Source organism: Adelges cooleyi, unplaced genomic scaffold (assembly GCF_023614345.1).
Source record: "Adelges cooleyi isolate 19-005CV unplaced genomic scaffold, UGA_ACOO_1.1 ACOO_flye_CR_arks_rails_tigmint_CR_PRNA_672, whole genome shotgun sequence".
NCBI classification, from domain to species: Eukaryota; Metazoa; Arthropoda; class Insecta; order Hemiptera; family Adelgidae; genus Adelges; species Adelges cooleyi.
This window is the reverse complement of record NW_026096374.1, coordinates 16,849-29,960: the sequence shown is the minus strand read 5'-3', so window position 1 is coordinate 29,960 and position 13,112 is coordinate 16,849. Positions and strand designations below refer to the sequence as shown.

The 13,112-nt window shown below is 28.5% G+C and overlaps 1 protein-coding gene and 1 long non-coding RNA gene across 2 annotated transcripts; one reads left to right on the top strand and one right to left on the bottom strand.

The window, feature by feature from the left end:
* The first annotated feature begins 4,557 nt into the window (after positions 1-4,557).
* Positions 4,558-5,280, top strand: LOC126845119 (uncharacterized). Its single transcript, XR_007686713.1, has 4 exons — positions 4,558-4,611; positions 5,050-5,079; positions 5,157-5,192; positions 5,266-5,280. It is a non-coding gene; the product is annotated as an uncharacterized LOC126845119 (long non-coding RNA).
* A 6,286-nt stretch (positions 5,281-11,566) lies between these two features.
* LOC126845123 (uncharacterized) lies at positions 11,567-12,808 on the bottom strand. The gene has a single exon (XM_050583680.1). It carries the CDS (start codon positions 12,806-12,808, stop codon positions 11,567-11,569), a length of 1,242 nt encoding a protein of 413 aa, XP_050439637.1.
* Positions 12,809-13,112: the final 304 nt, after the last annotated feature.

The window sequence follows — 13,112 nt, the reverse complement described above, 5'->3', positions numbered from 1 at the left end:
GTTAAACGTTGTATACATAAAAACGATTTGTTTGTTAAACAAGTGTTTTGTGCTATAATTATATATTATATATAACAATTCACACCGTATGCATAGGTACTTGTTGTGTTATTATTCTGAATCACATAAAAACATGTTGTTGCAAACTCAATAGTATCACCATACATTTTTCAGTACTCATATACTTTATATATATACGTAAGTTATATTCCGCTTCAGATTAATGTAAACAAAATGAATCCCAGAAATAACGTCACCGAGCTACTAAAATGGTTACTTAAGTATTACTGACAATGTGATTCACACTGTATGCATTGGTGCTTGTTGGTTTATTATTCTGAGTCATACAAAAACATGTTGATGCAAAGTTACTGTTGATGCAAACTTAGTTATATTCCGCTCTAGATTAATGTAAATATCGAATGTTGCTTGTGTAAATAAATTCGCATAAACAATTTTGAAAAACATTTCTAGATTTTATTTTTTTGGACGACATAATAAAGGTCATTCGGCAAGTCGTAAGTAAACCTTTGCAGCAGCCGGTTTGACTATCGTTGCAGTTTTTTAAGTAAGTAATATTACCAAAATGTCAAATATGGTAAAACTGTAAACTTTTAATATGTTTTAATAAATTTTAATTATTTTTCGGTATTAGACCTTCGATAACATTTAATCAACTATTCCAAGTAATACTATCAGACTTCAAAAGCTGTAAGTACGCTTTCAAACAGAAATAGATGAATTTTAAACACGTTTATCTAATAATAATACACAAAATTATAATTTATTCTTGTTATATTAAACATATAAATCCAAATTTCTTTAAATTTTTTTATTTTAAATCAGTTTTAAAACTAAATACCATTTTTTTAAAAAATCAATCCTGCAGGGAGTGCAGAATTATTTAAATTTGGATTTAAGGATACCTGAGAATAGGGACATGCCTGATAAACATTTTATTAAAATTTTGTCTTAATTCGATAGTTTTCCGCTATTTTATAGAAAGCTAACGTCAAAAGTTGAAAAACTAATAATTTTTTTTTTAGATTTTTATCGATGCTGTTTGTGATTTAGTAGACTTTTTCTACTATTGAACCAATCACATATAATTTCGAGTATCTTATAAAAATCGGACCATAGAATAACATATTATCGTGTTTACAGTTAAAAAAACACACACCCTAGGAATACTAGCTCGGCATCGGTGCTAAAAAACTGTTTTTTAAATAAATTAACAACATTGCGCTGCAATATATGTTTTTATTTTACTGCATTGCCGAAATATGTCTAAACAAAATGTACTTAGAAGTTGAATATAGTTGTAATTTTAAATAAAAAAAAACATTTTTTCGTAGTTGCTTAGTTTATGATAAATTGTTTGAATAGATATAATAATTGTCATTTAAATACAAACATAATATGTATCTATATTTTAAATTTGTGTCCATGATGCAAAATTTTTGATTTTATATTTTTAAAATTTATTTCAAAGTTCAAGCTTTATTTTTACCTCATATTTTTAATTTATTAAAATATAAGTATAAATTTTGAAAAATAATAATATCAGAACAAATTACCTTTGGTTTGCATTTTTTCGAATAAATTTAGACTAAAATTAAATATATAAGCACAAGCCAATGTTCATATTCTGTGGTATCAATTATATGATAACACTAGTTAAAATTAGAATTAAAAAATAAATAATTACCATTATCAAAGTTATTAGAGTATCAAATAAAAGCCAGATCGTTAGATTTTTTATACTTTTGACCCAATCACATATAATTTCGAGTATCTAATGAAAATCAGGCCATAGAAAAACATAGTATCGTGTTTGCAGGTACAAAAAAAAACACACCATAGGAATACTAGCTTGGCGTCGGTGCTAAAAAACTGTTTTGTAAATAAACTAACAAAGATGCAATGCAAAATATGTTTTTATTTTACTGTATTGCCAATATATGGATAAACAAAATGTACTTAGAACGTAGTTGTAATTTTAAAAAATTTACCATTTTTCGTAGTTTCTTGTTGCTTTGTTTATGGTAAAAGTTTTCATCCATACCGGGTAATCCATCTTATGTGAGATACATGTTATGTAGTTATTTATTTAAAACCATATTAAATTATTATAACAATTCTCTATGTGTTGAAAACTATAGTAGAATATATAAGCACCTAAAAATATAGGAAACATTTTTCATCCAAGTCTGCAATCACGAAAGAGTATCTTCATATCTCGTTGAAGTACCAAATATAATTTTATTAAAAATATAAGTACAAATTTTGAAAAATAATAATATCAGAACAAATTATCGACTGGTTTGCATTTTTTCGAATAAATGTAGACTAAAAGTAAATATATAAGCACAAGCCAATGTTGATATTCTGTGGTATCAATTATATATTAACACAAGTTAAAATTAGTATAAAAAAAAAAAAAATGATTACCATTATGAAAATTGTTAGTGTATCAAATAAAAGCCGGTTCGTTAGATTTTTTGTACTTTTGACCCAATCACATATAATTTCGAGTATCTAATGAAAATCGGGCCATAGTCACACATGGTATCGTGTTTGCAGATACAAAAAAAAAACACACACCATAAGAATACTAGCTCGGCATCGATGTTAAAAACAGATTTGTAAATAAACTAACAACGTTGCGCTGCAAAATAATGTTTTTATTTTACTGTATTGCCGAAATATAGACAAACATAATGTTTTTGAAATTTAAATGAGCATTTATGATGAAACATTTTTTTAAAATTGTATCTTTAAAATACACCTCAAGTTTAAGCTATTTTTCATCTTGTACTTTTATTAATTTAAAATATAAATTTTCTAAGAACGTTTCATCCAAATATATTATTCTTTTTCGATTATATCATAAAAATGTTTGCTATAAAAGCATGGATTGAGAGTAACAAGCATTTTGCTTAGTCACGTTTTGCAATGGGAAATTTAGTGCAAAACGTATTCTTAAAAGATAACTATAAAAAAAAAAACCATACATCTAAAATAATTTTAAAACCAAAACGAGAATGTTAATAATTGGCCTTAATCGGCAAAACATTCATTTGGTTTTTTTGAATCTATTTTACTATTTATTAAAGTTTGTTCGTTGTGAAAACAACACATAATTTAAAAAATTAACATCCCGCCACCATTGCCAGCCACATCCCAATCCCCATCCCCACCCTCATTAGAAGGATATATAAGGCTATAGAAGGATATATGTGTAACAACTGTGAATAAGTGTGTAAGTCGATTTCAGTGATTTTACAGGGAAGCGATTTTAAACTTTGACCAGCTGCCATAAATCGCTACTTAATCAATAACTCACATCTCTCTTAAGGTTTACTTGTTGGTCCAACGAGGTAGACATTTATCCGAGGTGTGCTAAACGTCTCACCTAACCACTACGTTTTTTTCGTTATGATAACCGGAGTCGATTGTAAATGGTGTCGATTTTTCCGTGTATATGCTAAGACAAAAAAATGTCAATATCCCACTCAAGTAATTGAAATTAACTCAAATAATCCTAAAAGACATGAATTAGATAAATAACAAAAAACTATTTTTCGGTTAGGTTAAGTTATCTCTAGTCAAAAATCATAAAAAATGTATAAAACAAATTTTAAAACCAAAACTTTCTCATCACGACTACTACGGAAGACCCGAGCCTTATATCAATTGCTTTAAATTTATTAATTTTTCTAGATAAAAATGAAAATTTCCTATGTTTTAATATCACTAATCTGCGTAAATGTTTTGGCAGATATAAGTATAAGTAAGTATTTTATTTATACTTAAGCACACAACGTAGATTAAAATCTAAAAAAAAATAATATTTAACTATTCTTTACAGTGGAATATATAGAGATGGTTGAAATTTCAAGTGAGTTATATTTTATAATCATATAGACTAACTTTGAGAGTTTTTAAATTTCACTAATTTTACACATACCTATTTTTTTTAAAACATTTACTACAGACATACAAATCAAGAAAGCTTCTGACTATAAAGATGATCATATAAAAAGTAAGATAACAATCAATGTACTAATATATAATTGTATTACAATGATTGCCTAGGTGTCAAATTACTTGTAAATAAAATATAAATTTATTTTTATATTTAAGAGGATGCCGCCCATGCAATTTTTTGTTATAATAATACGAGTTTGGCTTTCATGATACAGCGCCTCCAAAAATTGTCGTAAAAAAAAGTTACCTTTATCACCTGAAAGTTATGAAACTTAACATTGTCTTTAATTTAAGATTTTGTAAAAAATTGCCAGCACAAAACTTTTTAATACATGGGCGGAGTGGCATCTTCAAAATGTGGTAGTTTTATATTTTTGATTGGATCTGTGCACTGTCGCATGGGGCACGAGCCTTTACTAAAAGTTACTATAATTTACTAAGAGCACACTTGACTCTAAAAATTGATTATTTACTTAACAGGGTAATTTTTTCTAATGATTTTTTTTTATTAATTTTAATTTTATTTGGAACTTTTCTAAAGGTCGAACTTGTATTTGATTGTTTTAGATGGATTGGAGCATGTACTTACAGTCATGATAGATAAAGATTACTATGGAACGCGTAATAATAATTATGTGATATTAAAATTCTTGTTTAAAGAAGAAATGTACCTATAGAAATGTGTACAGTTAACAACAAAAATATATCTTTGACCCTTTCACTGCCATTGTGCTTTACACACTGCTACATGTCACAACTATCGCCATACTGAAAAAGGTTTCGTAATTAATTGATTGATTGTAGAATAGTAGCACGTCTAGGACAGTGAAAGGGTTAAGGCTAATGTTCAGTGATAATAGTCTTATTCTACTCCCCCCATGTGATTCAATACCGCCATTGTCATTTCATAAGATTTCAAACTAACTTAATATTATAGAGCTAGCCATTTTATTTCGAATTTCTAACACACATATTATTTTTTCTTAGCTTTTCTACCCTAGATTATGATAGAATAGAGTATTAAATTCATTACAACAATTTTTTTATTGCTTTTTTCAGAATATTTAAATCAAATGTTCATTGTACCGGGTAATACTTTTTTTAACATATTTTCACACAGTCGCTTGATAATCAAAAAGTATATACATTTTTCGCTTTAATTTCAGAACATGCAGATACTAAAACCTATGACTCTCTAGAACGTAATCAATTAACACTTTAATATAATACAAATAATTATATATTGTAAAATATTGGTTTTATTTTCAAATTTAGATTCCATAATGACAGAAAAATATAAAATGCAACAGGATATTTTTAACATAATAGGTGATTATAAAATTATCAGTTTTTTAATAAACAACTTTCTAAGGCCAATAAGCCCCTTAAAACGTAAATGTAAACAAAAACTACAAAAATATTAGATTGTTACATATCTTAGGTTTTTCAAACACATCTTTAACGATTTCGAAGTGTACTGAATATAATTAGGTTCATCAAGGAATAATAGGTCACAAGAAATTTTGTAAAAGAGAGAATTAATACACATAACAAATTTGATTATTATTAAATTCATTGTGAAGAAAGTATTATTTCAAACGTTACTACTTGCTAGAGATTAATTTTATGATAATAAAACATTTTGCATTGACTTATTAGTCAAAGTAATTTTATTTTTCGAATGACTGTTATAAATTAATATAACAACTGGGTTTACGTAGCTGTATTATATTCTTGTTTCAGGTATCCGTGCTGATAAACCCAAAAGTAATTACAAAGTTATTCAACAGTTATTTAATATTAATACTATGTTTAGCATTAATTAATTGAAACTGTTATGGATAAATAAACAAACCGAGTTTAAATAACTAAATTATTTTTAAAATTATTTTTACAGGTATTCCGGCGGCTAATGATGAAAAACAAAGTATTTACAAAGTTATTCATTAGTAGTATAAAGAACTTATGATTTGATTGAACGATCAAATTTTCTTTCCACATTATTTTTTTACACATTATTGACAATTATGTAAATTTTAAAAGCACATAATTTATTGTTTGGTCAAAGTTATCTCCTTTTTTAGTAACTGTTATGGATCAATGTAATAAAAGGGTTTAAAACGGTATTTTTTTAAAATGTATGTTACAGAAATTCCTATGCCTGCTGATACAACTAAAAGTAATTACAAAGTTAATTACAAAAAATTTAGTAAAGTTTAGTTGGGGAGACTTACTGTTATAATAATTTTAACAACTATTATATTTAGAGTAATTTTTGGAACAGCGTTTATCAATTTTTAACATTTTGCCACAAAATACCATTTTTAACGTAATAGATTGTTGACGTTTTATGTTAGCAAATACTTATGACTCGACAGACAAAATACGATACTAGTTCTTGTTGTTTGATATACTACCAAGAGCTGGTTGAATCATAGTACTCATAGCACTAATAACGCTTCATTTATCATTGTACTCTACGCTAATAATTGACATTGGAAACCCCTCACATTTTACCTTTCCGATAGGAAAGAATGCACTAAAGCGAACAGAGCGGTTTCTGAACCTTCTACTATCTCCTCAAGCGTCTATCAATAGGACCACCTTAGTCCTCTTTATTTTGTTAGCTCATTAGAGGGACTTTTGCAAAAACAAGAAGTTCTTTTTTTTTTGCAGACGACATGATATATATTTTCATTAGTATTGCTTTTTCCGCGGATTATTGAAACCTACAAGCTGAAGTTATTTGATTTCTTGACTGGGCTCATCTCCTTGGTTATTATGAAAATTTTTAGGAGCTATAATTCTCTTCTACGTGGTTTATGTGCTTCGTAGTACATACCTTCGCTATATTTTGTGTATAAATGCTGTAGCTATCAGGACCTTAAGAGCCATCGGCTTAATGCTAATACTATAATTTGAACTATACTGTATAGTTTTTTGTTCATTGTTTAAGATATTATTGTTTGACTGATTATTGCACTTCTATATTATACTTTGTATGCGATATTTTTGTACATTTGTGAAAAAAATGCGTATTAGTGATTTAAATATCAAAATAAAACATAAATACGATTATATTATTAAATACTGTATTATAAACCAGTTTATATATAAATTTGTGCAGGTGATGGAATTTCGAAATGTACCACATTTAATAATGCGAGAAAAATTGTTACGAGCAAACTTTGTTGTAAATATAAACATACAATTTTAAAGTATTACTTTTTACATAATCAATTTATTTGTACTATATTGATAATTTGTGGGTTTTTTTTAGAGATAATTAAATTTTTTTGTGTAACAGTAATACACGTATATTTTAATTTATTTCTTGAGCGGAGGGGGCCTTATCGACTTAAAATCAACACTATATTTGGCATTGATTAATTGAAACTGAGATGAATAAATACAATAGACCGGGTTTAGTTAACTAAAAAATGTTTTAATATTTGTTTTACAGGTACTCCTGCGCATGCTGATGAAAACAAAAGCATTTACAAAGATGATAGTAAATATATAGTATTGCTTGTTTGAAAGATACAATTTGCTTATCAATTTCTTTTGTTCACACAATAATAACTAAAAAGTTAAATTTTAGTTGGGGAGCCTTAATAACCTTTTACCACTATTATATTTCGGGTATTATTTTGAACGGCGTGTATCAATTTTTAAGAATACACTTATGCTCAAGAAGCGGTTTCTGATCCTTCTATTACGACATCAACATTTTTTTAGTATTGTATCAGTGGATGGTTGCCTACTACATATTGAACTTAGGTTTTTTCTGTATTTGGCTCATCTCCACGGTCTGACACTGTATGTTGAAAAATGTCATATTTTGTCATTTTCCTGGAACCGTATTCCGCTACTGCACGACTTCTTTCTTCATGGTATTCAACTCCATCGAGTTTTTTCTATTAATGATCTTAACACCTTATGTACGCCTTCTCTATATTTTAGAGATCACTTAAACGCGGTAGCTAAAAAGGCTTTAAAAGACATAGGTTTTGTGTTAATATTATATTTTGCATTCATTAATTGGCCAAATGATTCTCATTTTTAGAGTTACTGCTATGGATACATACAACATCACGGTTTGACTAACTATATAATTTATTTGTTACAGAAAATGATGTTACAGGTAGTACTATGCATGATGACGAATACAAGAGAATTTACTATGCTACTAGTTAGTATTAATCAGAACTTATGACTTATTTGAAAGATAAAATTTGCTTTATATATTATTATATTGTTCACATAACAATTTACTATAAGTTGGGGAGACTTGTTTTAAGGGTTCTAGAATGAAATAGTAATTTTTGCAACCTTACCAAACTTAGAACCAGATAAAAATTGAAAGAATACATAATACATTTTGAGCATACGCGCCTTTTTGCTAAAATCTTATCTCTATTTTATTTGTTCACCCCTTCTAGGTTCCATCAATTTTAGGCTTCATCCTGATATTCCAGTTATCAAATTTTTGTTCGTTCCTTCCCTCTGTTTGTACTTATTAGGGCATTAAATATTAAAAATAAAACACATAATTATGAATACTATTAATCTTTTTGAACCAGTTATTAATATAAACATTTATGTAGGTGCCGAAACTAATAATTACCATAATTGTTTGCGTTCCTTCCCACTCTGTTTTTACTTATTAGGGTGTTAAATTAAAAAAATCAAAATACATACGAATATATTATTAAAAATTATATTTTCAAACCAGCTTTTTATACACTTATGCAGATACTGAAACTTCAAAATTGACCGAACTTGGAAAGGCGAGAAGAGGTCTTACTGGAAATGCTATTATAAATGTGCTTACCAAAAAATTAGGTGATTATAAATAAAAAGATTTAATATTATTTATTTTTTTGATAACATTTATTTTTACAGCATGATTTTAAACTCATTTTAAATAACTATTAATACAAAAAAAAAAGCATATATTTTTTTTTAATACTGAGATTTTTTACAATTATACATGTTTTATATAATTGTATTACCTATTTCATTTACGTTTAATAATTTTGTCAAATTAATTAACATCAATTGCACAAATAAAAAAAATAGTGGCTAATAATTGTTAATTTTGGCAATTTTTAGCAACTGTATTCTGTTTTTTTAGCTGATATTATCTCGGTTGACAAGAAGTATTCTGTTTACACATTTAATGTACAATTTTTCAGCTTTCTAAAGAAAATTCTTAAATTTTGGGCAACAAAAAAAACATATTTATAAATTATAAACTCATTTTTATTGAGAGTAAATAATAAACAAAAAAAAATTATAATTTTTTTCAGAAAGCTGAGATTTTTACTATTATACATACTAAATATGTTTGTATAACTTGTTTTATTTACGTTTAGTAATTGTGTCTTGCACTGAAAGGAATATAGTGGCTTATAAGTTAAATTTGGTTATTTTTAACAACTGCTTTTTGATTTTTTAGCTGAAATCAACAAGGAGAAACTAGACAAGGAGAAATCTGCTAATAGGATTTGTACTTTGATAGCAATGTGGGTTAGTCTTAAAACTTCTTCAAACACGTCTTATTTTTTAAAGTCATATGATGATGAATGTATGGTAGTACTAAAAGGGGGTGTTGTAAAATACAAACCATCTAGATTTTTTGGCGTATATATGCAAGTAAATGCCTCTAAACAAAAAAAACTAAATGTACAACTACGCGAGGATATCAGTACTCCGCTTGAGTTAAGTATCGAATAATACTAGATATCAATCGTTTATTTATTTTAAAATTATATTTAAATAAATAAATAAAGTTTGCATATTGCACTAAATTAGTTTATTTGAGATATGCTTATTTATTGTTATTATTATGTAGTTTCATTATCATTAGTATTCCCATTATTATCATTATAATTATCAGCCGATTGTCATATGTAAAATAAAATAAATAAATGATAAAATAAACGCGTTTGTTCACGATTTTAAACACATTTGTTGCGAATTATTATTGATATTATGGCGATCAACCTTATCGTGTCTACCCTAATACAACAAAATATTTTTAAGCACATAATTGTCATTAGGTACAATGTTTTTGTTGATATTTGTATATTGACATATGTATTTTTAGCTTCGATGCAAAGCGAGAAGGTATTGGTTTTACTTTGATGTGTTTTTTTTTATCTGTATACACTGTAACTTTTTTAATACTGAACCAATTCCTGCGTGTAGCAACTCTATAAATCGCAAATTTCATCTAGTTGGTACTTTGGGGGGGGGGATAAAAGTTGAAAAAGTTAAATTCTTCACAGACGAAAGTTGAAAAAACAAAAAAAAAACCGTACGAGTTTTTTAGTTAGAACTTTTACTGGCTATAATTTCGAGAAAAAGAGTCGGATCGAGTTGAAATGTATAAGAAATAATTATTTGGTATGCCAGCACACGTCAATTGTGTCAAACTTAAACTATACCCATTTCCCACCCCCCTAAGGGGGGTACAATTTTTTTTGTTTTTCCGGATTTTTAGCGGTAATTTTGAAACTTTTGGGTTTAAAATTTGCCAGTAGTTGGAACTCATATGTACCCATAACATATTAAACGGGAAAAAAATTCGGCACTACAGTTTTTTTTCAATTGCCGGGAAACTGTGTTTTCGCAGATTTCGTATATTTTAACAAAAACACCTAAAATCTTTAAAAAAAATTGATCAAATCATTAAAACAATTTTATTTATATCCATGCAGAATGATACTATTAGGTTTTGTGCTCAAGTACCACTTTTGACTTAATGTTTACACAAAGTTCATTTTTTTTTTTTTTTTAACTAAAAACCCGGTGTACCAGATGTGAGAAACTAACAGACACTAAAAACTATCAGTTGGTAACGTCTATCCGTGTTAGATTAGGTTAGGGCCCAATGATCGGTATCATAATATTGTGTTTATTACATGATATCACAGGCGACAAAAATCGTGTAACTGCTTATAGTAGACACTCGATTTATTGGGGAAAAAACCTGTCCGTGTACTTATTAAGACACTTAATGATTCTGATACGACAAAACCACTGTCGTTATCTCGTTATTTTATAGCCTGCGTTATATAACCTTACCGAAGGTCAACTATGAGTATATAAGGTCCATCTACCTGCAAATAATGAAGAGGACTGTTGTTAGTAGAGTATAATGGTTCGTTGAAAATACATTAAAGTCCTCACTTTCACTTCCCCTCTACCTCTCCCGGTCTATATCTAGTCCTCCGTAGTCCTCACTATCACTCGTCTCCTCCCCCCGGTCCTATAGCTAGTCCTCAGTGGTTCCCCCAGCCGCTATTGGTCTCGTGAAAAAGTAAAAGTAATCGAAACTCTATGTCGAGTGAAAGTTTTACCGGTCTCACACGATGGTTTTGCTTTTAACCAGCCTGTACATTTATAGTTTTTACTAAAAAATATAAATAAAAACGCAGATATTTTTGTAAAAAAACTTTTATTTTAGAGCATATATTTAAAACATAAGATTCTAATGAATAATACAATAATACAAATTATTAAGTTAAAATCTTCTAAAAAAATTAATAAATATAAGTAATACAAGCATTTATAATTTACGTACATCCCCCGTAAACGGATTATAATTAGCAATTTGATCATGTAAGATAAGACAATATGCTGATGTTTTTTCTGGAATGGCAGACGTTGTTTCAAATTCAATACGGATATCAACGTTTGATAATTTAATATTATCATCTTGTCTGCTCATATCGATCACCACAACAGGAGTCTTATTCATAAAGTCATGTTTGCTCATTAGTGGAGATGACCAATCTCTTTCATAGTAAGATTTTTGAAAACTACAATATGCATTGTATAGTAAAGCAACCTTACTATTTGTGAAATCTGCTTGAAAATCTTCATATGGGTACGCTTCAGTATTGAGGTATACTTTAAGATTTTTCAGATTACAGTGATCGAACATAGATAACGATTTACTATAGCTGTTCTTACGATCAGTCTGGAACCCGATAATAGCATATCGTGGACGTTCAATGTTTGAACAGCTACGGACGCTCCACGAATGTGAGGTGTTAGTCGGTAAAACAGGATATTCACATAGTTGCCAATTGCGGTAAGCCAGAGATAATGGCTTTTGGCTATCTACTACTTTTAAAAGTTTCAGTTTTTCCTCATCCGATACTTTAACCAATGGCATTTTCCATACAATTTTGGTAATTTCCAATTTAGAACCTTCATGTTTTTTCAACTGTTCTTCATTACCACCTCCATGTGCTACTAAACTGTCGAAATCAATAGATGCTCGGTTTAAGATCAGTTGTTGTGATGTGTTTATTAAGATTTTTTTATAGTCTTCGCAGAAGCCGAATAAATGTTTCAGTGGGATACATCCAGAAAAAAATCCTTTTTCTACAAACTCATCACAATTATCCCCCGTTATATCCCATGCAGCATTGAAGAGAGCATTTTTATCAGATTCTGTATATGAACATAACCCCTTTAGTGTAGATGTTATTCCAGGGTTTCGAACTGATTGAATTTCTGTGTTGTTTATCTCATAACGACATTCTGAAAACAGATGCGCCAGACCGTTGTTGATGAATCGTATCTCACCTAAAGACCCTGATCCTTTGGTTATTTTCCCTTCAATGTTCAAAAAAGAATGAGAAGGGAGGGTATACGATCCAGACTCGGAAATAGAAAAGCGAATTTCATCATTTCTTGACAATGCCGTTGTTGAGAATGGTAAAAACGAATGATATTCTATTTGAGTAATTTTCGACTCATCTACATAACGTTCCGTTACATCCAAAAACAAGTTGTCCATTATTATTATTATTATTGTATAAGTAGAAGTATTATTATTTTTATAGTTATTCAAATAGCCTTTAATGAACGAAGAAAGTCCAAACTACTTTTTGAGAGACTATCTGATTTTCTTTTTAGCACAGAAGTCGACTTTTTTTTCCTTGATTTTTTATTCTTTTTTTTAGTTTTATTTTGTCCTGCGAACGGTTTTTTAGTTATCGTAGTGGTACTTCTGCTGCTGCTAGCGGTGTTGGTTGGTTCACTAAGACTTTTCGAACGACTGCCGATAATTTTCCTATACGCAGCACTATTTATATCAACAA

Excerpts from the sequence above, each read along its gene's own strand:
- LOC126845123 (XM_050583680.1), bottom strand. The coding sequence starts at position 12,808 with ATGGACAACTTGTTTTTGGATGTAACGGAACGTTATGTAGATGAGTCG.